The sequence below is a fragment of the Dipodomys merriami genome, unplaced genomic scaffold (genome assembly GCF_024711535.1).
Source record: "Dipodomys merriami isolate MVZ:Mamm:240054 unplaced genomic scaffold, mDipMer1.0.p SCAF_130, whole genome shotgun sequence".
Lineage (NCBI taxonomy): Eukaryota > Metazoa > Chordata > Mammalia > Rodentia > Heteromyidae > Dipodomys > Dipodomys merriami.
Window position 1 is genome coordinate 1,580,640 of NW_027202605.1, and position 26,417 is coordinate 1,607,056.

Genomic DNA, 26,417 nt, shown 5'->3' on the forward strand with positions numbered 1-26,417 from the left:
TGCTAGGCAAGTGCTTTGCTACTGAGCTACATTCTAGCTTTTTCTTTTCTTTTCTTTTTTCCTGCATTGTGTTTTTATAAAGGTGAAGGTATATTCTTGGAAATTTGTCTTGATCAAAAGGAAACCTGCACTTGCTTAAACCATATAGAAAAGTTTTGAAGAACAGGTTTGTTTTCTTCATTTCTCAGGGTCCTTATTGTCTCTCGTTTAATACTCTTTGCTCATCTATCATTTTTCTTTGGAAGCAGATTTATTCTACCTATCTTTCTCCATCTGTAGCGTTATATTGAGTCTTGGCATACATATTCATCAGGGACTAAGACATTCCACTATCACTACTTGTAAATACTTGAGAGAACTAGATTGACCTATATTTGAGTCCATAGTGCATGGGTCAGTAGACTGGAGAGATATCTTTTTCAGACATGGCTGCAAAATACTCCATGTATGAGGTGCACTGTTCTTAATGAGGCATCATTGCCTATGACTAAGACTCTATGTATCTAAAAATGAGTTTATTTTTCTCTCTGAAGAACTCTAGAAATAGACTATTGCATGGTGTTTTGATGGAAGGAGGGTCCCGTTATCTTCAGTTTTCTTTGTTGGTTTCTTTATGGTTTTGTAACTTGTTAGATCATCCTGTGGATGCAGGTATTGTCTTCTAAAACAAATGAGCTCAAATTCAGGAATTATATAGACAGGAAGTTTGACTGCTCCTTATGCTGCCAGTAACTTTCCTCTCAAATGCCATTGGCTAGAATGGTATTATGTCTTAATTTTCATACTAAGAGATACTGGGAGAGTAAATTATTGGCATTATCAGAAATTTTGTATCAGGAATTGCTTTTAGAGGGCAAGGAAAACAGGAGTTAGAAGTATGTTTGGATAGTAGACAGCACTGTCTTCATAACACTTGAAAATGTCTGTCACTCAGGGCCATGTTTTAAGAGGGGAATGCAAACCAGGGTGAACTCTGGGAAGAGTGGGCTAGATAATAAAATGGCTAGTATTAATGTCTTAAAAAGTTAATGGATCCTGAATATGAAAATCTAAAGAAAGGAGATTTGGGAATCTGTTCTTTTTACATCTTTGAAGACTAGCATGGAGAACAGAGTTTAGGTTTATTATTTGTGTCTCATAGGGAGAGAACTACTACTCAGTGGAAGTTATGTGGACTTAGATTTTAGTTGAATAATAAGTGTACCAGAATAGAATTGATGGCTTTTTCATAATAAGGACTTTCCCATCTTCTAAAGTTCCTAAGGAGAGAGATTAATTTCACTGCCAAGGAAATTGTACCTGAGATGAGCCTTTCTAGAACTTTGAGATAAGAGAGAGGCTACTAATGAAATTACTTCGTCATCTTTTTTAAAATTTTGTCATGTTTCTTGAAAGGTGTTGTCTACTGCTTTGAGAGAGAGAGAGAGAGAGAGAGAGAGAGAGAGAGCGTGCGCGTGCGTGCGTGCGCGCGCGCGCGCGCGCGTGTGTGTGTGTGTGTGTGTGTGTGTGTGTGTGTGTGTGTGTGTGTGTGTCCGTCCTGTTGCTTGAAGTCAGGGTCTGCGTGCTGTCCCTAAACCTTTTTGCTCAAGGCTAGCACTCTACCACTTGAACCACAGCTCTACTTCTGTGATGCTTACTTCCACATTTTTGGTGAATAATTGGAGAGATAAATCTGCCTTGGCTGTACTACCTTGCCCGGGCTGGCTTCAACCTCTGATCCTTAGATCCCAGCCTCCTGAGTAACTAGGGTTACAGGTGTGAACCACTGCAATCCAGGTAGCTAGCTTGCTTCCTTGCTTCCTTTCTTCTTCCTCTTCCTCCCCTCTTCCACCTCCTTCTTCTCCTCCTCCTCTTCCTCTTCTTCCTCTTCTTCCTCTTCTTCTTTCTCTTCTTCTTCCTCTGTTTTTCTTTCTCTCCCCCCCTTTTCACTTCTCCTTCCCTCCCTCCCTCTCTTTCTTTTTTCTCTCCCTCCCCCTCCCTCTCTTAATGTATGTGTTCTGGCACTGGGGCTTGAACTCAGGGCTTCACAGTCTACCATGCTCCCCCTTCCTCCATATCTTGTACTGCCTCCAGTTTTTGCTGGATATATAAATGGAGATAAGAGTCTCATAGACTTTTCTGCCCTGGCTGGCTTTCCATTGTGATCTTTAGATCTCAGCCCCATGAGTGGCTAGGACCATAGGTGTAAGCCACCCAGTTCTGCTTTCCTTTTGTTGGCAGTTAGTTATTGTATATATAATTCAGATTCATACTAAAGAAATGTTACTATAAAGATAGGGGTTACAGTTACTTAAGTCAGGTAAAGGGTACATTTCTTTTTGGACAATGTCACCCTTTCCCTCTCTTTGTTAGGCTTGTTTAGAGTGATTGTAGTGTAGCTTTCACTCTTAAGCATTAGTTTATCTTTACTGCTGAACCCTGATTCTTCTGAATTCACTCTTAGTCTTCAGGTGTTCAATGAAGTCTGTTCACTTTGGTTGTCTAGACACCAGATATTTCAGCCTAGTTGGAGCTCTGGGGATTGTGTTGCTTACTGCTTACAGTAGTTCTTCTCTCAGCTGTGTGGAGTTGCCCAGTGCTTAAACAGTGTATTATTCAGATAAAGACACAAGGGCACATCTGTAGATTCTTGGAACATTTTACTTACATAGCTTCATCCTCTGATGTTTTCTGACTTTGAAGTGGTAGCTGCTTCAGCCTACCTTGACTCCAGACTTTATTCCTGACTTATATTGCCTGTGAATGTTCTGTTGTCTTTAGGTTCTCCTCTGTGTGTTGGGGTTTGGAACTTTTCTCTAGGAAGAAAGCCCAGTTGTAGGGTTGACTTTGTTTCTCTTTTCTCCTGGACCAAAGTCTTGTTCTGTCTTTTTGTCCAGTATCTAAAAATAGTTCTTTCTTCTATTTTGTCTGGTTTTATTGTTGCTCTGTAGGAAGGCAGTTGTAAAATCAGCTTATTTATAATATTTGAAAGCAAAAGTTCTCTCCATAATAGTGTTTGATATAATATAGTTAAATTACTTGATGTACTAGTTGATCTAGTATAAGATTTTTAAAGGTAAAGCAGAACTGATTATTTTTGAAACATACTCATCTTTGTAACATCTATTGGTTCCCTTACTAATAATCAGCATAGTCTTCTAGGATAAAGTTGAGCTATAATTTGCATATAGTAAAACTTTTTTTTTGCAATATGACTTTGTGTTGAGAAATAATAGTTACGTTTATACTATATAATCATAGTTATGTTTATACTGTATAATCATAGTATATTTGCTACATAGTACAATATAAAAGACTGTATTTATGTGGCTCACTGAGATAGAAGAATATTTTGATTACATAAGGGAATTCCTTCATGCCAATTTGTAGCAACACCTTTTTGTCTATTCACATCCCTTGCCAACCATTGATCTATTTCTAATTATAGTTTCCCCTTATTTAGAAGGTCAGATCAATAAAGTTATTTACTGTACGGTGTATAGATGAATACTTTTCTTTTACCAGTCCTGGGGCTTGAACTCAGGACCTGGGCATCATCCCTGACCCTCTTTGTACTCAAGACTAGCGCTCTACCACTTGAGCCACAGTACCACTTCCAGCTTTTTCTGAGTAGTTTATTTGAGATAAGAGTCTCATGGACTTTTCTGCCTGGTCTGGCTTAGAACTGCATTCCTCAGATCTCTGCCTTCTGAGTAACTGGTGGCCTGAACCACCAGTGCCCAGCTAGGTCAATACTTTTAGTTTTAATTTTTTTTTTTTTTTGTGATTTGTGGGGCTTGAACTCTGGGCTTGGGCGCTGTCCCTGAGCTCTTCAGCTCAAGGAGAGTGCTCTATACAGCTTGAGCTACAGCGCCACTTCTGGTTTTCTAGGGGTTTATTGGAGATAAAAGTCTCACAGACTTTCCTGCCTGGGCTGGCTTTGCACTGTGATCCTCATATGTTAGCCTCCTGTGTAGCTAGGATTACAGGCATGAGCCACTTGCACCCAGCAATCAATACTTTTATATTTGAAATGAAATGAAAATATAAAAGATTGCTTATCTTAGCCTTCATCTTAAAATAAGATTACTGTATGCAAAAATGCCTCAATTTTAAAAAAAATAAATCACATAATAATGAAGGAAAATGGTCAATGAACTTTTCTTTTGTGTTTGTACATCTTCTCCCTTTTGTAGGAGAAACTAGTTCCAAGGAGAATGAAAACTCCTCACCAGTATCTGTGCCATTTGGTGTCCTCTCTACCATCTCTACTGCTGTTCAGAGCACAGTGAGTAAGAAGTGCAAGCTGCTTTCCTCCCGTCCATTCCTGTAGTGGGTTTCTGTGTCTTTCTGTTATCCTGTAAGCATCGTGGGACTGATATTCCTATAGTGGGTTTCCATGTCTTTCCATTCTTTTCCTGAAAGACTCATTTGACTGCTTATTCTTTAAGGGTGCCAGTCACTTGAGGATCAATCACTTCTGAGTGGTAGAATAAAAGCTATGTGAAAACTTCCCCTAAAAATACAGGGATATAGATTGAAGAGTTACAATGAAACCATACACATAGCATTGTATGGACCAGAAATTCTGAAGTTTATTGGCCCTAGAAAATGTTTGCTTTACAAAATTATTTTTCTTATAAGTATACATTATTAGAAACTTTTTTTTTTTTTTTGGGTCCGGTTGTGGGGCTGGCTAGTGCTCTACCACTTGAGCCACAGCGCCACTTCCGGCTTTTTTCTTTTTGCTTATGTGGTGCTGAGGAATTGAACCCAGGGCCTCAGGCATGCAAGGCAAGTGCTCTACCACTGAGCCATTTAAAGTTTTTATTTTAACATTTTGTGTGTGTGTATGTGTATATGTGTGTGTGTGTGTGTGTGTCTGTGTGTCTGTGTGTCTGTGTGTCTCAGTGTTGGAGCTTGAACTCAAGTCCTAGATGCTGTCCCTGAGCTTACTTGCTCAAGGCTACCCTCTACCACTTGAGCCACAGCCCTATTTCCTGGTTTTTTTTTTTTTTTTTTTTTTTGAGTAGTTTATTGGAGATAAGAATCTCATGGACTTTCCTGCCTGCCTGGCTTTAAACTCCGATCATCAGATCTTAGCCTCTAGAGTAACTGGGAAGCTTGGATTGCAGGCATGAGCCAAAAGCCCACCACTGCCTGGCTATTTTAACCTTTATTTTGGCAATATGAAGTATGTTTTACCACTTGAGTCACATCATTAGCCCTTTCTTCTGCCTTCCTGCCTATCTATCTATCTGTCTGTCTGTCTATCTATGTATCTATCTATGTCTATATAAAGGGAACAATTATTTATTTATTTATTTATGTATTTATTTATGTCTGTCATGGGGCTTGAACTCTGGGCCTGAGCTCTGTCCCTCAGCTCTTCAGCTCAAGGCTAGAACTCTCCCACTTGAGCTACAGCGCCACTTCTGGTTTTCTGGTGGTTTATTGGAGATAAGAGTTTCATGGACTTTCCTGCCCGGGCTGGCTTTGAACCGAGATCCTCAGATCTCAGCCTCCTGAGTAGCTAAGATTACAGACATGAGCCACTGGTGCCCAGCCAATTATTTATTTTGATTTATAGTTTCCGAGATGTCAGTTCATAATGGCAGGGAGGACATGGCAAAACAGAATCAATCACACTGTGGCATCTAGAAAGCAGAAATAGTTTGTGTTTGGATTAGATGGTTGGCTTTTGCTTGTGCTGGCTTTGAACTACAATTCTACCTCTACCTGTGAGTAGCTGTGATTACAGGGGTACACTGCGACTTTGGATTCTCTTTTCATTCTTTTCACTGTGTAGCCCAAGCATCCTCGAACTTGATATGAGTGTAGCTTAGGCTGGCCTCAGCCTCAGAATACTCATGCCTTAGTCTTTAGAGTATTGGCTTTATAGGCATGTACCACAAATATGGTTATACTGTAGCTTTTTGAAGTAATACTATATTTATTAATTTTCATTCAGAAAATGAATTTTCATAATGTGAACTTGTGCAGACTCTTTAAGAGATACTATGCCCCTTCTTCTAGGAAGATAACTATAGTCCTGACTACATACATATAGTACATTTTGTATCTAGTTTCACACAATATTTTTGTATAATATGACCATGATGCATTTTGGATGTGGTATTCCATTTTGTCAATATGTCATATTTTATTTATTCCACAGTTGGTAAGCATTGAAATAGTTCCCATGTTATAGCTATTACAAATACTGCTGCTCTGAGCATTTTTGCTTATATCTTCTTTTTTTTTTTTTCCATCAGTTCTGGGGCTTGAACTCAGAGCCTGAGCACTGTCCCTGACCTTCTTTTGCTCAAGGCTAGCACTCTACCACTTGAGCCACAGAGCCACATCTGTCCTTTTCTGTGTATGTGGTACTGAGGAATTGAATTCAGGGTTTCATGCATACGAGGCAAGCACTCTACCACTAAGCCACATTCCCAGCTCTGTGTATGTCTTTTTGATGAACCACTGCACATATGTAGCTATAGTACATACTGGCCAGCAGTTTTCCAAAGTGGAGAACTTACTACGTTTCCATACGTGATGTGTATTTCTTCTGCTATTCCATGTTCTTCTCAGTGCTTGGTATTATTGACCACTCTTAAAGAATTGAAACATATAAATGGTTGGGTACTAGTTGCTCATGCTTAGCTCCTTAGGAAGTTGAGATCAAAGCCAGCCCCGGCAGGAAAGTCTGAAAGATTCTTCTTCCTAATTTCCCAGTAAATAAAGCAGGAAGTGGAGCTGTGGCTCAAGTCGTAGAGTGCCATCCTTGAGGGCAAAAGCTCATGTAGGCCCTGAGATTAAGTCCTTGGAATGGCACCAAAACCTCCCCAAAACATAATAATGTATTTTCCAATATTGTAGTAATGCCATTTTATGTTGCTTTCTAGGGAAAGAGTGTTATTAGTGGGGGTTTAGATGCCTTAGAATTCATTGGGAAGAAGACAATGGATGTAATAGCAGAAGGGGATCCTGGATTTAAAAGGACCAAGGGTCTTATGAACCGGAATTCTACTCTGTCTCAGGTACTGTTACCTTTACGGATTTGATTACTGTTTTCTGTTTTCTGTGTTTTTTTTTTTAATTTGGATTTTGGCCTTTGTTAACTTGGGACTTTTTGTAGTGTTTCCTTGTAAAGAATTTTCAGTGCTTTATAAAATTAAGGCTTTTCTTATGCATTGGATATGCAGTAAGAGTTCTACTACTTAGACAAATGGCCAGCTCTTTTCTTTCTGCAGTAGGCTTTTGTCAGTGCAGTGCAAAATCCTGAGCTCTGTCAAGATTGCTTGTTAGGTTAATGTTGAAATCACTTTTGGAAATGAATGTGGCTCCTTGGGAGATGCATCAAATTATGTTTAGCTTCTTTTTTTCCATGCAGTTCCTGATCCTTAGTGAATTTGATTTGCTGTACCAAGAATGAAGGGCAGTACTCTGTACTGGAACTTCGCTTAGCTTTGCTTCTCTTCACTCTTAAAACTTACCCTTGAGCTCTTATTGTTTGCTGCTTCTATGCTTCCATCTCTTTTTAGGTTTTACGAGAGGCAAAGGAGAAAGAAGAGTTAAGGACCTCCAATGAGGTAACCATGGAAACAGACAAGAAAACTCATTATGGGCTACTCTTTGATGAATTTCAAGGCCTTTCACATCTAGAAGCTCTGGAGATGCTTTCGAGAGAAAGTGAAATAAAGGTAATTCCAGTCCCAAACTCCCAGCTGAAAAGAGTCTTAAAAAAAGAAACGTTGCATGGTTTCTTTGCTCTTTGTATGAAATGTGTCTCCAAAGAAAGCTTGGGACTCTGGAAATAGTATAACAGATTTTTAAAAAATCCTCTAATGTTTGTTAGAAAAAATATTGAGTAGATCAAATGTTATTTCTCTAAAACTATACAAAAAGAACAGAATACCAAAGAGGTTTTACCATCCCCTGTCTTTTTCTTTTACCTTAGTCTTTCATTATCTATTTTTTTCTTCAGTGTCATGGGTTTTAGCTGCCAAAAAGCCTGTTAACAGCTGCTAATTCATATATAATTTCCTGTTAGTTCATCTCCTCTGATAATCTAAGCCATTCAAAGCACTGATAATTTTCAGTTATCTCTAGCCCATATTACTTTTGGAAATACAAATTTTATCTATCTTCCTATAATACCTACTCTGTTGTGTTAAGATTATTAAAAAATAGATTCGGCTATAATCCTAGCTAGGGAGGCTAACATCTGAGGTTAGTTCAAAGCCAGCCCAGGCAAATTGTCTCTGATAAAACACTCAGAAAGCTGGAAGTGGCACTGTAGTACAAGTGGTAGAGCACTAGCCTTGAGCACAAACTGCCTCATGGATAGCACCCAGACCCCGAATTTAAGCTCTAAGAATTCCCTTGCCTAAAAAAAATAAAAAATAAAAATTAGTGCCAGGTGATGCAATCCTAGCTAATCAGGAGACTGACATCTTATGATTGTGGTGTGAAACCAGCTCAGGCAAGAGAGTCTGTGAGACTTTTATCTCCAATTAACCCCCCAAAACTGGAAATGCTGCTATGCTTAAGTAATGGAGTGTTAGACTTGAGCACAAAAGCTCAGGGATAGTGCCCGGGGCCTGAGTTCAAGCCCTAGGACCAACATACACACACAGTGAGCTCTTCAGTCTTTTCTCCCTGTGAGATTTCTTTTTATTAATATTTCCATAATATTTTATTATCTTCATTCAGGTGAAATCTGTCCTTAATTCTCTGAGTGGAGAAGAACTAGAGGTTATAATAGGTGAATTAGAACAACTCAAAGAAGAATTTTCCCTAGCAGAATTTTGTGAGGAAGAGGAAGAAGAGAAAAAAGGTAATATGGAAATTCAATATCTGAATGGGAAGATGCAGTGTATTTATATGTAGTGTTTTACCTTTGAAATAAATTAGTTTACTGCCAGCTTTTTTTTTTGGTGATTAGAGAAAAATGTCTTATGCTTTCCAACTGTGATCCTCAGCTCTCAGACTCTTGAGTAACTAGTATGACAGGCATGAACCACTGGTACCCTGCTTCTCTCCTTTTTACAGTGAGAATTTTCATGTAGAGTCCTTTTTGCAACTTTCCCCCTGTCTAGGTATTCAGACATGTCAGCCTCTTGCCTATGTCTTCTTTTTTTTTCCTGTCAGACTCCTCTTAGCATCCCCCGGAAGATATTGTTCATGTACCCCTGCCAGTGTTTACAGTTAAAGAGTGCTCTTGTCAGAGTTTGTCCTCAGTCCTTTTCTTTATACCTCTGGATACTTCATCGGTGCTTCTTGACTTGTGGGACCCTTAATTCCATCTTGAATTGAGGCAGGTAAGGTGGTAGTACCTAAAATGTGAGTGACATTCTTCCCCTTTCCTGATCCCACATTTTAAAGCCTGTATCTCTTAGGAAATATGAATGTTGAAGCTGCTCATTTTTTACAGTAATTAGGTAATGTGGCAGTTTATATAAAGTGTAATTTCTGGCAAATGAATCTTAAGTGTTGTTTTACTTTAACATTTTAGTTAGAAATATTTCTAACGCGTGTTCTTTGCTAATTGGCTGTTTTAAGAAAGTGGAATCCAGTGAATTCAGTTTTGTCTCTTTTTATTTTTGGCTGGTCCTAGGATTTGAACTCAGGGCACTGCCCTAAGCCTCTTTTGCTCAAGGCTAGTGCTCTACCACTTGAACCACTGTACCACTTCTGGCTTTTTCTGAGTAGTTTATTGGAAATAAGGGTCTCACATATTTTCCTGCCTGGGCTGGCTTCAAAACATGATCCTTAGATCTCAGTCTCCTGAGTCATTAGCCTCCACTACCCAACCCATTTGTAATGTTTAATTGAATTGCTTGCTTTGCCATGGAATGTCATTTTCACTCTGAAGTATAACTGGTCATAGACAGTAGAATTCTATTTGGTGAACATTTCTTGAAAGTAAATGAAATGAGCCTTTATGTCAAGAAAAGCAACTATGTATGAGTCATGATAAACATTCAAACTAAGTTTCAATTTTGTAGAACTTATTTATTACCCTGTTGAGCTTTGTAGCTTCCCAGAACTGTTTACGGACTCTGCTGATGAAATCTGTGTTGATAATAATGGCTATATTTGTTTATTACAGGACAGTTTGTCAGCATTTGGAAGATTTATATAACTCAGAGTGAATATTTTCCCATCATTAAATGTGTGATGTTAGCAAACCATGCATGGACAAAAAAAAAAAAGACTAATGGATTTTAATTTAATACTTCCAACAGAAAATCTTGTGGTATAGCTTCAGGCTCATTGCTGTGTATCTCATTACACTAAACTTTAAGAGATGACCAGTAGTTGGGTTTTAGTGTAGTATTAAGGAATATGGAAGCATTAACTTTACTGATAATCTAAGAAGGCTACTAAAATACTTCTTCCCTTTCCAACTAAGTGACTTTGTAAGGTAGATTTTCTTCATGTAATTAAAACAATATATCCCTGAGTATAAAAGAAGGTAAGGGAATACAGATGTCTTTCATTAGGCTAAATGATAAAGAGATTTATTAAAGATGTAAAACAATGACATTGTTCTGCTGAAGTTTTACCTTTTTTGGAAAATATAGTTGTTTTTTTCTAAATGTATACTAACAACTAATGGGGTGTTCTGTTAAGTTTACAAAAGTACCACAAGCATTTCAGTTCTAATTTTTCTTTTGTTTGTTTGGGTTGTGAAACTAGGACTTGAACTTAGTACTTGACGCTTTGCTCATTGGCTGAGTTCTACTTTTTTACATATCTGTCTATATATGTCTGTCTCGTGTGTGTTTACATATCTCATTTATTTATTTATTTATCTATTTATTTATTCTTTTTTTTCTTTCTTTTTTTTGGGGGGGGGGGAGTGTTCCGGTCCTGGGGCCTGAACTCTGGGTCTGGGCCTGTTTCTCAGCTATTCAGCTCAAGGCTAGCACTCTACCACTTGAGCCACAGCGCCACTTCCGGCTTTTTTTTTTTTTCTTTTTACTTATGTGGTGCTGAGGAATCAAACCCAGGGCCTCAGGCATGCAAGGCAAGTGCTCTGCCACTGAGTCACCTTCCCAGCCCCGATTTATTTATTTATTGTGCCAGTCCTGGGGCTTGATTCAGCACCCAGGCATTGATCGTGAACTGTAGTCTACCACTTGAGTCACAGCTCTACTTCTGTTTTTTTTTTTTTTTTTCCCTGAGTTGTTTATTGGAGATAACAATCTCATCAAATTTCCTGATGCAGCTGACATTGAACAGCAATCTATAGATCTCAGTCTCCTGATTCAGTAGCTAGGATTACTGGTGAGAGCCACCAACTCTTAGCTGTACTTACATTTTTGATTAGCTCTTTGGGGATTCTCAAAATTTTAAGAGTATTAAGAGGTCCTGCAAGTAGCATATTTGAGAGCTGCCAGATTAAAACTTTCCAAATATCAGAGCTTTTAAAGATGGCTCTGATCTTCTTTGAACTGTCAGTGTGCTTGCCTTTGCTATCCTCTAAACCTCATTTGTTTTTTTATTTTTAATCTACTGTAAAATAACTAGCCTTCAAGTTTTCTTTTCTTTTCCTTTTTTTTTTTTTTGGTCCAGTTGTGGAGCCTGAACTCTGGGCCTAGGTGCTATCCCTCAGCTCTTCAGCTCAAGGCTAGCGCTCTACCACTTGAGCCACAGCGCCACTTCTGGCTTTTTTCTTTTTGCTTATGTGGTGCTGAGGAATCGAACTCAGGGCCTCATGCATGCAAAGCAAGTGCTCTACCACTGAGCCACCTTCCCAGCCCCTAGCCTTCAAGTTTTCTATGGAGAGGGCGAACATCTCTGAGTGAGGGACTTCCCTTAATCCTTGAGTGTGGATTTTATGCAGCCCTGGATGTTTGTTTGTTTGTTTTTTGTATTTGTCTTCAGCATTTGTTCTAAGAAGGCAGACTGGTTAGTTGTATAACATCTTACTAATAAATGACACTTTAGTCTATGTAAAAGCTTGATTCCTGATTAGAAAATTTTTTCTGACCAGGTGCTGGTGGCTCATACCTATAAACTTAGCTACCCAGGAAGCTGAGATCCCAGGATCTCAGTTTGAAGCCAGCCCACCAGGAAAGTCTGTGAGATTCTCATCCGCAATTAACTACCAAAAGCCCAAAGTAGAGCTGTAGCTCAAGTGATAGAATGCTAGATTTGAGCTAAGGAAGCCTAGGCCCTGAGTTCATACCCCAGGACTGGCATAATAAAAAGAAAAAAGAGTTTTTTGAACATGTTATTAATGTTGTTCTGAAGTGTTGAGATGGCAGTAAACCATAATGGGCTTTGGAGTTATCGATGGTTTCAAAATGAAGATCTGTCGTTTACTAAAGCCCTGTGACCTTGAACAATTCCTTGACACTGAGCTGTTTTCTCATCTATAAGAAGACCCAATCTAGCCGGGCGCTGGTGGCTCACGCCTGTAATCCTAGCTACACAGGAGGCTGAGATCTGAGGATCGCGGTTCAAAGCCAGCCCGGGCAGGAGAGACCGTGAGACTCCTATCTCCAATAAACCACCAGAAAACCGGAAGTGGCGCTGTAGCTCAAGTGGTAGAGCGCTCGCCTTGAGCTGAAGAGCTGAGGGACAGCGCCCAGGCCCAGAGTTCAAGCCCCACGACCGACAAAAAAAAAAAAAAAAAAAAAAGAAGACCCAATCTAATTCCTTGCAGGTTGTTAAAATAAGTACTAAATGAAATACTGTTTTCAATATGGGGCACAATAGTTATAACCAAGAGGTGGTAATTATTTCATGATGCCAGAGATATAAGTAAATAGATTTAAAAATTTTCCTTTTAGAAGTCTTAGGAAATGCATAAAGCCATTGTAATGTGTTTAGATAGTTACATTCTGGGCTGGGAAGGTGGCTCAGTGGTAGAGTGCTTGCCTTGCATGCATGAGGCCTTGGGTTCAATTCCTCAGCAACACATAAGCAGAAAAAGCCAAAGTGAAGCTGTGGCTCAAGTGGTAGAGCACTAGCCTTGAGCTAAAGAGCTGAAGGACAGTGCCCAGGCCCAGAGTTAAGGCCCCACGAACGGAAAAAAAAGAAAAAAAGAAAAAAAAGAAATAGATAGTTGCATTCTTTCTAACCAGGCCCCAGTTGACAGTTGTGTTATTTATAAACTTATTTGTATGTAGTGCAATTAACAGCATCTGTTCATGTTATCAGCATTGGTCTCTGTATAGGAATGGGAATCCTGATCTTAAAATACCATTCAGGGAACTCTGAGGGATTTTCTAAACAGTTGGGTTTTTGTCTAATATGTTTACCAGAAATGACTGAAAACATAGACTCCTGTCTAACTCCCCTCCCACCCTGTGCCAGCCCTCCTTGGTGATATTTGTAGAGAATTCAGCAGTAATGTTGGCATTTAATGATATCTCAATGAAGTATGAAAAAAATAGAAAGTAGCTGAAGGGGGGGAAAAAGGCAGGTGTTGTGGTAATGTTGGCCATCTTTTCCCATCAGCATCTTTGGCCCTTGCCATCCCTTTGCCTAAGAATATGTCTGGCCATTTGGGGAGAGTCCTGCCTTCTTCCAAAGTCCCTCTAAAGCCCACACTTTGTTCTTTTATTTATTTATTTTGTTGTTGTTGTTCTTGGTGCCAGTACCACAGCTTGAACCCAGCTGATGTCTTACCACTCTGAACCAAGACTCCAGTCTGTCATTTTTCTTGATTAGTGGAGATAGATCTAACCAGATCTGCCTGGCTTTAAAAATCCATCCTTCAGGTCTCAGCCTCCTGAGTAGCTGTAATTATAGCTGTGAGCTCCCAGCATCATCCTACATACTTTCAATGTAACTTCTCCTCACCTCTATGCCAGTCCCCAAACACAGAGCCTCAGGGAAGTACTCTACCACAGAGTTATACCCTTAGCCTAATACTGGGCCACACTTCTGCCCCATATACACTTAGTTCTGTGGAGAATACATGAATACATGAATAATGATATTCCGCCATAATTTTTCTTTGTTTATGGTGGTACTGGGGTGTGAGCTCAGCTCACTCAAACTTGGTAGGCAGGCACTCTAGCACTGAGCCATGCCTTGGGCCCTGCTTTCCCCTAACTGCTTTCAGGGGGAGTCTGGCTTTCTGCCTGGATGCATGCCTGAACTACAATCGCCTGTTTCATTCTTCCTGTCATTATTAGGATCACAGGCACTGTGTCCAGCTTCTCTGTTGAGATGGAATCTCCTAAAGTTTTCTGCCCAGGCTAGGTTGGAACTGAGATCCTCTTAATTTTGGCCTCTCACATTAGTGTAGGAGGATGAACACATACTACTATACCAAGCTATGGCTGAGAAGGGGATCACACAAACTGCTGCCAAGGCTGACCTCACATTATAATCCTCCATTCTCAGCCTCCCAAATAGCTAGGATTACAGGCATGGCCATACCAGTGCCCAGCCTCCTTTTTGTTCACGACTATTACCAGAAAAATGTTTATTGACCACTCAGGCATAATACATTGTATATTTGAATGTTTGTAAATTAAAAGTATATATTGAAATATTATTTATATTCTAAGTATACACTAAATAATTTTTAGAATGGAATGAGATAAATACAAATGAAAAAAAGTTTTTTCCACATGTTATTGGGTTATTTTTGTCAATCCTTTGGTATATAGGTTTCTCACTATATTTCCAGATTAATTTCTTGCACCCAGTAGAATTTAGTTGGGAAAATGGAACGACTACTTAAAAGCCAGATTTTGAATTTTTTTTTTTTTTGCCAGTCATGGGGCCTGAACTCGGCCTGGGGACTGCCCCTCAGCTCTTCAGAGCCACAGTGCTACTTCCAGCTTTTTCTGCTTATGTGGTGCTGAGGAATCAAACCCAGGGCCTCATGCATGCAAGGCAAGCACTCTACCACTGAGTCACCTTCCCAGCCTAGTAGATTTTTTTTCATAGTAGGATATAATTAAATATTGCTTAAGTGAGTTATATAGGTAAGGATTGTACTAATGAGATCACCTTTTTTACAATCCATCTTATACTTGAAATCACTAAATCATTTTAATTCTCTGTCTTAAATGCCAAGGGAGAGGGACAAATGAGCTATGATACATTTCTCACCCTCAGGATTTTTGGGGACAATGGCAGGTATAAAGCAGTAATAATTTGCCCTTTGAAGCTACAGCTACAGACTGGTGATTAAGAAATATATAGATTCTAAGGGTTAAAACCTTAGGCTGGTCTCAAAGGGAGTGAATGGATAGGATTTAGGTGTGTAAAGAGAGAAGGAACGTTTCCTGACAGTTTGTTTGGCTGTCTTGATTATAGTTTGCTCTTGACTTACCCATATGTTTGCCTGTTTCTCCAATGAGGTGTTCTGTGTTCCCATCATCAGGATAATTTCAACATTTTCCTTAGCACCCTTCCAATGTTTAAGAATCCTCCCCCCCCCCCCCCCCATTTACACATCTCCATCTCTTACTTGGATCATGGATTATTGCCTCAGGTTCATTGCCTTTTTTGTTCCTAGATTAGTGCTGATTAGTTCTCTACTCAGCTACTAAAGTAACCTTCTATTGATTTAAATTTGATCTTATCTGTCTCTGTTTTAAAAATCATTCAGTAGTTCCTCATCTCTCTTTGGTAGAAAGTTTAAAATCTTATTAAGGTATTAAAAACCCAGTCTTAGCTGGATCCTACTTTGTTGCTTTTTTCCTTTGCTTACATTAAATTCTGTGATCATACTAAATTTCCTACCATGCTTTCACCCCCTAATCTTGGCACTCATTTTCTCTGCCTGAAACTCTTCCCATTTTCTTGGCTACCCTTGAGTCTCCTGATTGTTTTACTGTACCAACTTGAATTCCGTTTTTCTTTTTTTTCTTTTTTTCTGGTCCTGGGGCTTGAACTCAGGGCTTGAGCTCTGTCCCTGAGCCTCTTTGTGCTGAAGGCTAGTGCTCTATGACTTGTGCCACAGTGCCACTTCTGGCCTTTTCTGTTTGTGTGGTACTGAGGAATGGAACCCAGGGTTTCATGCATGCTAGGCAAGCACTCTACTACGAAGCCATATTCCTAGCCTCGAATTCCATTTTCTTTATACAATATCTGCTTCATATCTCCATGCATTCTTCTGAAATGTGATGCAAAGAGCATTGAAAGTGGAGGGCTACCATTTTAACTCCTAATCTTTCCTAAGAGATCTTGAAGAAATCCTTGACCTCTTCCAGCCTTCCCTATCTTTATCATAATATGATAATGCCCACTTCTCTTATAAGCCCATTAAAAACATTCATTGACATACCATGCACGAAAAGATTCTGTAAGCGCTCATATTCCATGCTCAGATAAATTGTTATGAATATTTCTGCTGCCTTCCCTCCTCTTACGTTCCCTCCCTTCTTACGTTTCTTGTGATCCTCAGCAGTTTTTCTGGAATGTTTTTCATGTGAGACTTCGTTTTTTTCAGGGGATGAAGATTTTTCTGAAGAGATAACAGAGCTTCTTTCCCAGCTGCAAATCTCCTGCAAACCAGACAAACTTGCCAGGGTAAGTTATTACTTCTTGGTGATTTTAATTTGTTTATTTGTAATACTTTAGTGGATTAAAAACTGAGATAGTGACCATTTACCATATGGAAGTAAGACCCTTGGGCAAAGCCTTGCTCTTCGTTAGTGACTTGTGAGTTGTGTGCATATCCAAGGTCAGAGTGGGTAGGGAGGTTCTGTATCCAGAGTAATATTTAATACAGCATATATTTGGTTGCCTGCTCATGGCATACTGCTCACTGGGTCATGGGCTACTTTTTTCCTTTTATACCTACCTTTCCCAGGCTCAAGAGACATTCTATAAGCCAGTAAGCAGCAGGCACACAATGCTTCCTGGACAGAGGGAGCTGATGGCCATGTAAGTCAGCGTGTCCTGTTTGCTCCTGTGTCCTAGGGTAAGGAATGTAACACTTGGTCTTTTATTCTTTTTTTTTTTTTTTTTTTTGGGTCTGGTCGTGGGGCCTGAACTCTGGGCCTGGGCGCTGTCCCACAGCTCTTCAGCTCAAGGCTAGCACGCTCTACCACTTGAGCCACAGCACCACTTCCAGCTTTCTTCTTTTTGTTTATGTGGTGCTGAGGAATCGAACCCAGGGCCTCAAGCATGCAAGGCAAGCGCTCTACCTCTGAGCCACCTGCCCAGCCCCAGTCTTTTATTCTTATCCCTTGCATTCTCCATGAAACCTGCTCAGACCACTTCTCAGGAACTCATCTTCTGCAGTTCAAGTGTATCTCTTCACTATTCAATCTAGTATTGTTTAAAAATGGTCAACTTTAGAGAAAAGTCACAAAAGGAATATAAACAATATTTGTGTGCTTTTTATGCAGATTCACTATGTTTCATATTTTACTTTATTTGCCTAATCACTTGTGCTTGCATGTATGTTCTCTGTAGACACACATTTGAGATTAATTTGTATATATTGTAGTTCTCTATTCCTGCATATTTTAATCTTGATCTCCTCAGCATATAAATGTCCCATTATTACATAGCCACAGTATAGTTATCAGCTTCAGTACATTACTAACTATGCCATACTTTTGCTTATCTTTTGTCCATTTTCCAGTTTTGCCAATTGGCTTAATTCTATTCTTTCTACCAATTTTTTTTCCTCCAGTACTAATACTAGTACATGATCATGAATTATATGTTGGTTGTGTATACTTGGTCTCTTTTAGTCTGGAATAATTTTTCAGCTTTTCTTATCTTTATAACATTAATATTTTTGAACAGCATAAGCACCTCCTTCCCTTTAGTAACTAGGATGACAGGTTTGAGTCACTGCTGCATGGCAAATGTAGAGTGCTTGAGGGTTAAATGTGTCATCATTTATACAAAGGTCTTACAAACTGTGAGGCTCAGTGTAAAGAAATGCTCAGTGTTGATGACCCCATAGAAACTAGTTTTGTATTCTAAATATACATGTAGATGTTCAGTAAGCAGACATGTCTCTTAACCCTTATTGTAGGTAATTTGCTAGGTGCTAGGGAAATAATGACAAGAAAGACATAGAAAAATCACAGGAATAAAGGAAATCATGTTAATAAATATTTTTAATAGATCAGTAATTGCCATGTGGTCAATAATTCCCCATGTGGTCTCCATGTGGCAATTCTCGGAAGGCAGTTTTCAGATAGTTGAAGTTTTTGGCATTGAGACGGAGGATATAGCATGGGTAACCATCAGCCTGGTTGTCTGCATACTGCATGATGTAGGGAAAAGCACACTGGAACTTGGGTGTCTGGGAATGTGGCTGGTTCTGGTCCTGACGCACATGACCTTCAGCAAATCCCATTCCTTTTTCATGCCTTGTGATTGTTCAGCTAGAAAAAATATTAGTTGTTGGAATAGCTAAGCCATAGTGTTTTTAATTCTTTTCCCAACCTCACCAGCAAGAAGTTCCAGGCTGAATCATGGTGGTGAATGGTAGTAATAATTTTGGGAAAAAGAATGATAAATTGTCCTGAGTTGGTTGAATAGTTTATGATGACTTCTCTTACTGAATTATTTACAAAGGAAGTCACTTTGGATATGCACTATGCCTATTAAATATCTCCTTCAAGCATATTAAATTTATGGTATCAGTTTTCTTTTATGTGGCTTTCATGCTGTTTTTTTTTTTTTTTTTTTGGTCGGTTGTAGGCCTTGAAGTCAGGGCCTAGGCATTGTCCCTAAGCCTCTTTGTGTTCAAGGCTAGCAGTTTACCACTTGATATCCACAATATTAATTCTGATTTTTGAGTGGTTTATTGGAAATAAGAGTCTCATAGGGACTTTTCTGTCCATGCTGGCTTTGAACTGCAATCCTTAGATCTTAGCCTCCTCATTAGCTAGGATTACAGGTGTGAGCCACTGGCACTTGGCCTTTTCTTTTCTTTCTTCCTTTTTTTTTTTTTCAGTTGTGGGACTTGAACTCAGGGCCTGGGTGCTGTCCCTCAGCTCTTCAGCTCAAGGCGAGCACTCTATCACTTGAGCCACAGCTCCACTTCCGGTTTTCTGGTGGTTTATTGGAGATAAGAGTTCACAGACTTTCCTGCCAGAGCTGGCTTTGAACCACAATCCTCAGATCTCAGCCTCCTGATAGCTAGGATTACAGGTGTGACCCACCAGCACCCACTTTCTTTTTTTAACCTCAGATAAATTAATCTTTAATTTCTTTTCCACTCATTTTATCTCAGAAGAAATTACAAAGGAATTCACATACTGTCTGGATTGTTAATCAGCTGTTAGGAACCTTTCCAGCCTCCCTTGCTGTTTATCCTCTTCTGTGAAGCTTAACACTCCGACCTCATCTCTTGTTATGCTCTCCTTTTCTCATTGGCCATGTTTTGTTCCTCAAACTTATCAACTGATTTTCCTATATGTACAGATACCTTTGCTTAATATTTGAATGCCCAGTTCCTTGTGATTCTTCTGAGTTCAGCTCAGATTTCACTTAGCAACACTTCTTGGCCACCTAACTTGACTAGCTTTCATGATCCTAATCCTACGCTTTCTATACCCCATTTCATTTTCTTCATGGGTATTTTTGTTCGTTTGCTTGCTTTTCTTATAAAAATTAAAAAGTACAGGCCCCTAATTACTAAATTTGTAGTACCCAACTTAGTGTACACTATGCATTTGTGACAAATGAATTAATAAATGCCTGTATTTTTTCTTCCGGTCTTGTTAGATGCCTCAGGGTTTGCTCAACACACTTTAAATTTTCCTGCCTCACAGCCTGTATACAATTCATTCTGTTTGGTGTTTGGAACTGGGAGGTTCAGCTGTTTACTATTGAGTAATGGGAAGGTTTAGATAAGAGCCAGATTGCTTATAAGGGTTTTCCTGAGGCATCTGAGGCTCTGCTTTAGCTCATTTGTGTTTACTCTTTGTTTTTTTTTGTTTTGTTTTGTTTTTTGGGTCTGGTCGTGGGGCCTGTACTCTGGGCCTGGGCACTGTCCCTCATCTCTTCAGCTCAAGGCTAGCACTCTACCACTTGAGCCACAGCGCCGCTTCCGGCTTTTTTCTTTTTGCTTATGTGGTCCTGAGGAATCAAACCCAGGGCCTCATGCATGCAAGGCAAGCGGTCTACCATTGAGCCACCTTCCCAGCCACTTGTGTTTACTCTTGGGTATAGTCCTACCCATGGTTTTGAAAGGTTCTAAAGCCTTACCTGTAATAAAACCTGTAATAAAACCTGTTGGAATGACTTTCAAGATCTTCAGAAATGAAGTCTTCAGTGTCTCTCAAGGATTCCTGTTCCCTGGGTTGCAGCTTTGCATGCATTCAGGTGCATGCCTTCATTTAATGGCAATAAGCGTTTTATGAGAAACTAAGACTTTCTCACCTGTCAAAGACAGAAATTCAAGTCATGAGGAAAGAGGATTACTCAGTAGCCAAGAAACTGTCAGATCAAGGGCTTTAGATAGAGCTCTAACTATCTATATTTCTTGGCTCTGCTTTACTTTGCATTGGTTTCACTGAGGGAAGAGGGATTTTGAAACTTACCAGATGTTATGGGGGGTCCATAGACCTGACTGGATTTTGCTTTCTATCCAATAACCAATTACTGTGACAACAAGGGGATTAATGTTCTTCTTAGCTAAACCAGAATCATTTGTCATTGGCTGAAGGTTTAATTCAACCAATATCACATAAACAGAGAAGTATCAGAAAGCTTCTAGAAAGGAGATAAGAACATGGTCCTTAAAGCAGTGGGTATTCTCTACTGTGTGTCAGGCACTAGAAAAGCCAAATTAGACACTTTGTGGCTACCTATAATACGTAGGTTAGTTTGGAGAGTAACACATAGTTAATTTCAGTATATTCTGTTAAGTAATAAATTTAAGGGATTCACAGGAGTATGGAAGTTCAGGGAAGTGTTGTTGGAGCGCCTGGTCTCCTGGAGAGTTATCCAGAAGAGACGGCACATGGGTGGATGACTGCAGTTCATTACTGGTAGACTATAAAGTAGAAGAAGGATGCCAGGCCACTGAGGCAGTGGTGAAGGGAAATGTCCTGGGGACGTGGGAGATCCCATGAAGGAGCTTGATCTAGTTGATGAGAAAGTATCAATACTCAGCTCTGGGCTGATCACTCATAGCATTACGGCAGATGAAAATAAACTTAACGTGAGCCAGCTTAGAAGCAGGGGAACTAGTCATGAAGTGGATATGAACTCAAGGGATGAACTTGAAGTATCAGAACTTACTTTGATGAATCTTTCAAAGTGTCCATCTTGCTTTGTTTAGGCAAGAAGTGCAACCTATGAATGGATCAAGAGATCCCTGGCCAAGCCAACAGCAGAGAAAGAGAAAGGAGAAATACAGTTGGAAACAGAAAATACTATTGAAATCAACAAAAATACAATAGAGGTAACTTTAAGTTTGTGTTCTTCCCTCCTACTCCTTCTTCCCCTTCCCCCCTCCCCCATTCCCTCCCCTCCTAAGATAGGTTTTAAAGTTAAGGACCCGGGATCCTTCAGGTTCATTGCAGTGTTATCCATAATTTCAACCTTTTTTTTTGTTGTTGTTAGTCGTGGGGCTGTCCCTACACTCTTCAGCTCAAGGTGAGTGCTCTACCTCTTGAGCCATAGCGCCACTTCTGGTTTTCTAGTGGTTTATTGGAGATCATAGTCTCAAGGATATTTCTGCCCGGGCTGGCTTTGAACCATGATCATCAGATCTCAGCCTCCTGAGTAGCTAGGATTATAGGCATGAGCCACCGGCTCCCAGCTTCATAATTTCAACCTTTTATTAAGCATTGTAGTTCTGGAGATAATGATCCGAGATGCAGCATTTTAGGAGTAATAGAGGAGTGCATGTGTCATGAGGAAGGTTCCCAGAAACTGCTAACAAACACTGTGTGTGTTTCTGTGTCTGTGCACACGTGTGTGTGTGTGTGTGTGTGTGTGTGTGTGTGTGTGTGTGTGTGTGTGTGTGTGTGTGTGTGTGTGTGTGTGTGTGTGTGTGTGTGTGTGTGTGTGTGTGTGTGTGTGTGTGTGTGTGTGTGTCCCCCCAGGGGTTTGAATTCAGGGCCTGAACACTATCCTTGAGCTCCTTTTGCTAAGGTCTAGTGCTTTACTTCTTGAGCCACGGCTCCACTTTTGGCTTTTTCGTAATTAATTGGAGATAAGTGTCTGGGGTTGGCTTTGAACTGAGCTCTTCAAATCTCCTGAGTTGCTAAGATACAAACATGAGCCACTGACACCCAGCAACACTGTTTAAATCTTTTGGCCAAAACTTAGTCACATGAATATCCAACTGTAGGGGGAGCCTGTTGTTTTTTTCAGTTATAGAAAAATTACATCATTACTATAAAAGAGAGTGTTTATGGGGGACAACTATTAGTCTCTGCTACTTTCAAATGACTGAGAGAAGCCAGGTGGTTCATTTTTACTCAGGTTTTCAAAACAGCACAAACAGAAACTAATGCTTTGTTATGCTTTTTTTCTCCCATCCAGGATATCCATGCATTTGCAATCCGTAGCCTAGCAGAGTTGACTGCCTGCTCCATAGAACTGTTCCACAAAACAGCAGCCTTGGTTCTGCATGGCCAGAAACAGGAAGTGACAGCCATTGCCAGGAGTCAGACTCTTTCCCAGTATGTAGAATGGCTATCTCTTAAAGGGTGTCAGATGCTAAGTTTTCTTGTCTGGTTTCCAAAGGTTTTAGATATTTCTGTTTTAACAAAATGATACTATCGTCACATTATGTTCATGTACAGATTAAAGCTTTGTTCATTTGGGGTGACTTTTTTCTTTTTTTATTGAGCTATGGTAAGTCTGCGTTACAAACCCATCCTTTTCATTAATGGCCTCTTGCTCTAAAATCTGTTTCTAAGGGATTTAGGTGTATTATTCTCAATTTATACAACAACACAAAGAGTAAGTGATTAGTCCAGCATTTAGAAATGTAGATTGCTTTGTAATCTGCCCAGATGTCCAACCCAGGACTTCAGCACTGATTTAAGCCTTAACACCCATTTTTTTGACCGTGTTGCTGATTTTGAGCAAATCTTGTTTACAATGGAAGACTCTAAGTATTGCCAGGAAGAAAAACAAAAGGGCCCAGTAGTGTTTAAATAGACCTGAGATGGTGTTGTTTCTTAGGATGGGAGAGGCTGCTGCTGTTCTCCAAACCTCCTCTTCAGCTGCTCTGCTCTGGCAAATCCCACAGGGGTCCCAGTTTTGATGAACACCCTGGAGAGTGGGAGACACAACTCCAGAGTAACCTGTTGTGGGGAAAATTCCTGTCACTTAGAGTGCTTTGTTAGGCATGCTCCCTCCCTAACTGAATTCAACTGTCTACTCAAATGCTGAGTGCTCAGAGATCCTTCCTTCCTCAACTGTCTAAAAATAGCACCTCCCCATCTAGGATAAAACTGGCTTGCAGGGAGTTGACCTGGAGAAATGGCAGTTCTGTAGTAAAACCCTACATAGTCTTCCTAGAGAGGAGACTAGTAGCAAGGCTTCTATTTGATAACCAGTGGAAAGGCAGGGAGGGGATCTCGATGTAACAGAGTTACCAGGACCAGTAACATCCATACTTAGCACCACCAAGTGCTGGCTGCAACTGCCTAAACCCAAGATGGGGAATGGATAGCAAGAAACAGCGTCACTTTGACTTGGATAAAGTGACTACAAAATTTTGCATAAACTTGGAGTCCCCTTGAGAGACAGTCATTCTGAACACACAGAGTCATGTTCCTCTTTGAACTACTGAAGGATTTAGATTCAGGATTCCTATTTCAACTATATTTCTAAACATGTACTTAAAAAGTCTTTTTTTTTTTTCTTTTTTTGCTGGCCATGGGGCTTGAACTTGGGGCCTAAGTGCCATCCCTGAGCTTTTTTGCTCAATGTTAGGGCTCTATCACTTTGAGCCACAGGGCTACTTCCAGTTTTCTGGTGGTTAATTGGAGATAAGAGTTTCACAGACTTTCCTGCCCAGGCTAGCTTTGAACTGTGGTCCTCAGATGTCAGTCTCTTGGGTAGGATTACAGATGTGAGTCACATGTATCCAGCTTTTTTTTGAAAGTGCATTTTAATTAATTCCTTTGATTTAACTTGAAGGGATAGTAGTTTCTGATAAGGAACATATTTTTCTAAGGAGTAGACTTCCTCTGCCTGTGGCTTTGACTAATTAGATGAGTCTCCAAGTACAATAAATGGCTGAACTTAGGTGGTTTTATACCTTTAAAAGCTGCCTTCTTTCCCTGGACCCATTTCTTTATGTCAATTGTTTAAATATGGCTTATTTCAAAAAAGAAAGAAGAGATGAAATTTCCTTTCTTTCTTCTTCCTTAGGATGACAATTGTGTTGTGTAAAGAGCTGTCCTTTCTGTCTAAAGAGTTCACCACTTGCCTAACAACTGCTGGGGTAAGAATTCATGCTTCTTACAGGCTCCTATTTTGTTGTCTTGGATATATTTTCTATACCATAGAATTATTCTGTTTCAAGTGTAGTTTTTGTATCCTTACATAAATGTGCAGTCATTATAATCATATTTAAAACATTTTTCATCTTTCTCCTAAAATCCTCATAATTACTTGTTTCCTTTAACACAGTCCCTCAGTCCTAAGCAATATGCATTTATTTTCTGTCTCTATATTGGTTGTGGACATTTCTTATAAATGACATCATACACTTTGTAGTATTTATGTCAGGTTTCATTAACCTGTGCTTTTGAAGTTCATCTATGCTTTAGCACTTGTCAGTACTTTTTAGTACTGAATGTACTCTTAGGGATATACATCACATCATTTTTTTTTATTTATTTATTTTTTGGTATTGGGGCTTGAAATCTGGGCCTGGGCATTGTCCTGCAGCTCTTTAGCTCAAAGCAAGCACTCTTCCCATTTGAGCCACAGCATCACCACTTCTGGTTTTCTGGTGGCTAATTGGAGATAAGAGTCTCATGGACTTTCCTGCCTGGGTTGGCTTTGAACCATGATCCTCAGATCTCAGCCTCCTGAGTAGCTAGAATTACAGGTGTGAGCCACCAGCGCCTGGCATTATTTTATTCTTTAGTTGACAGATACTTGGGTTGTTTATCAGATGTATGATATGCATGTGTTTTTTCCATGGCTTCTTCCTTCACTTGTTTTTAATTTTTTTTAATTAAATTAAATTTTGTGTGTCTGTGCCAGTCCTAGTTCTTGAACTCAGGCCCCGGGCACTGTAGCTGAGCTTCTTTTGCTCAAGGCTAGCACTCTGCCACTTGAGCCACAGCTCAACTTCTAGCTTTCTTGAAGAGTTTTATTGGACATAGAGTTTCACAGACTTTCCTGTTGAACCATGATCCTCAGATCTCAGCCTCCTGAGTACGGATTGCAGGCATTGGCCATTGGCACCCAGATTCACTTTTTTGATAGTGTACTTTTCACAGAAATCTTGGTAAAATTCAGCTTGTTAGTATTCTCTTTTATTACTTGTGCTTTTGGTGTTGTATCCAAGAAAGCACTGCCTATTCCAAGGTCATGACGATTTACTTTTCTATTTCTTCTAAGAGTTTTTGTTTTAGTTCTGATGTCTGTGATTCATTTGGAGTGAATTTTTTTACGTGATATGAAGTGTACGGTCTGACTATATTCTTGTGCATGTGAATATTCACAGTTCCAGCACCATTTGTAAAGACCATTTTCCCCCATTGGATTTTCTTGGCCCCTTGTCAGAAGTCTAGGAACCACAGATAACATAGGCTCCACTTGATACTTTATTGATGTGTCTGTGAGTACCATGTTGTCGTAATTACTGTGGTTTTGCATCAAAAAATAATGAGTCTTCTAGCTATTTTATGTTTTGACCACTGGGGCCCCAAATATGTCCACATAAGTTTTAGGATCAGCTTATATATATATATGTAACTGTATTTACAACTCATTTTTGTTTTCTTTTTATGTACTCTGCAGTATGGAAGTATGAATGTTAGATTATTTTAGACTTTTGCCAGAAAACCACGCAGACATCCAGGTACAGGGAACACAGAAATGTTTATTGCTGGGAAAGGGGCCAGCAAGACCCCTTCTCACAAGGGAGCAGTGAGAAGAACATCGGCTATTGTCTGAGGTGACCTATATAACTTAGGAGGTCTAGGAGGGGCCAGAAGGGGCTAGGAGGCAGAGACCCTGGTGTGACATGAGGGCCAGGGGCGTCATGTCAGACTAGGATTTATGGCTGATGCCCAAATAGTAGATAAGGGGCTTTGCAGCTGCCCAGACCTGAAGGTCACAAAGGGTCTTGTTGCCTTATATGGTGATAGCTGCCCCAGAGAAGTGCCATCCTAAAGTAAAGGGGGGTTGGAGGCTGAATATTTACTGCCTTTACTAAATGGACCTAGTGTTGCCTAGGAAGGGAGCATGCTAAGCTGTGGAGAGGGGCAGGAATGTACTAAGCTATGGGAAGGGAGCTTGAGCTCACTGGGCTAACATTAAACCTTAATAAA

General features: G+C 39.9%; 1 protein-coding gene across 2 annotated transcripts in view; it reads left to right on the forward strand.

Annotated features, from left to right (window-relative positions):
* LOC138824967 (protein FAM114A2-like) overlaps positions 1-26,417 on the forward strand; it is a 37,763-nt gene that overhangs the window by 6,773 nt on the left and 4,573 nt on the right. For both annotated transcript variants that reach the window (XM_070019360.1, XM_070019361.1), the window contains exons 5-12: positions 4,176-4,267; positions 6,888-7,022; positions 7,527-7,685; positions 8,698-8,821; positions 16,415-16,494; positions 21,224-21,346; positions 22,435-22,574; positions 24,280-24,352. In XM_070019360.1, the coding sequence (XP_069875461.1) occupies positions 4,176-4,267; positions 6,888-7,022; positions 7,527-7,685; positions 8,698-8,821; positions 16,415-16,494; positions 21,224-21,346; positions 22,435-22,574; positions 24,280-24,352 (926 nt within the window). The remainder of the gene's footprint in view (positions 1-4,175; positions 4,268-6,887; positions 7,023-7,526; positions 7,686-8,697; positions 8,822-16,414; positions 16,495-21,223; positions 21,347-22,434; positions 22,575-24,279; positions 24,353-26,417) is intronic.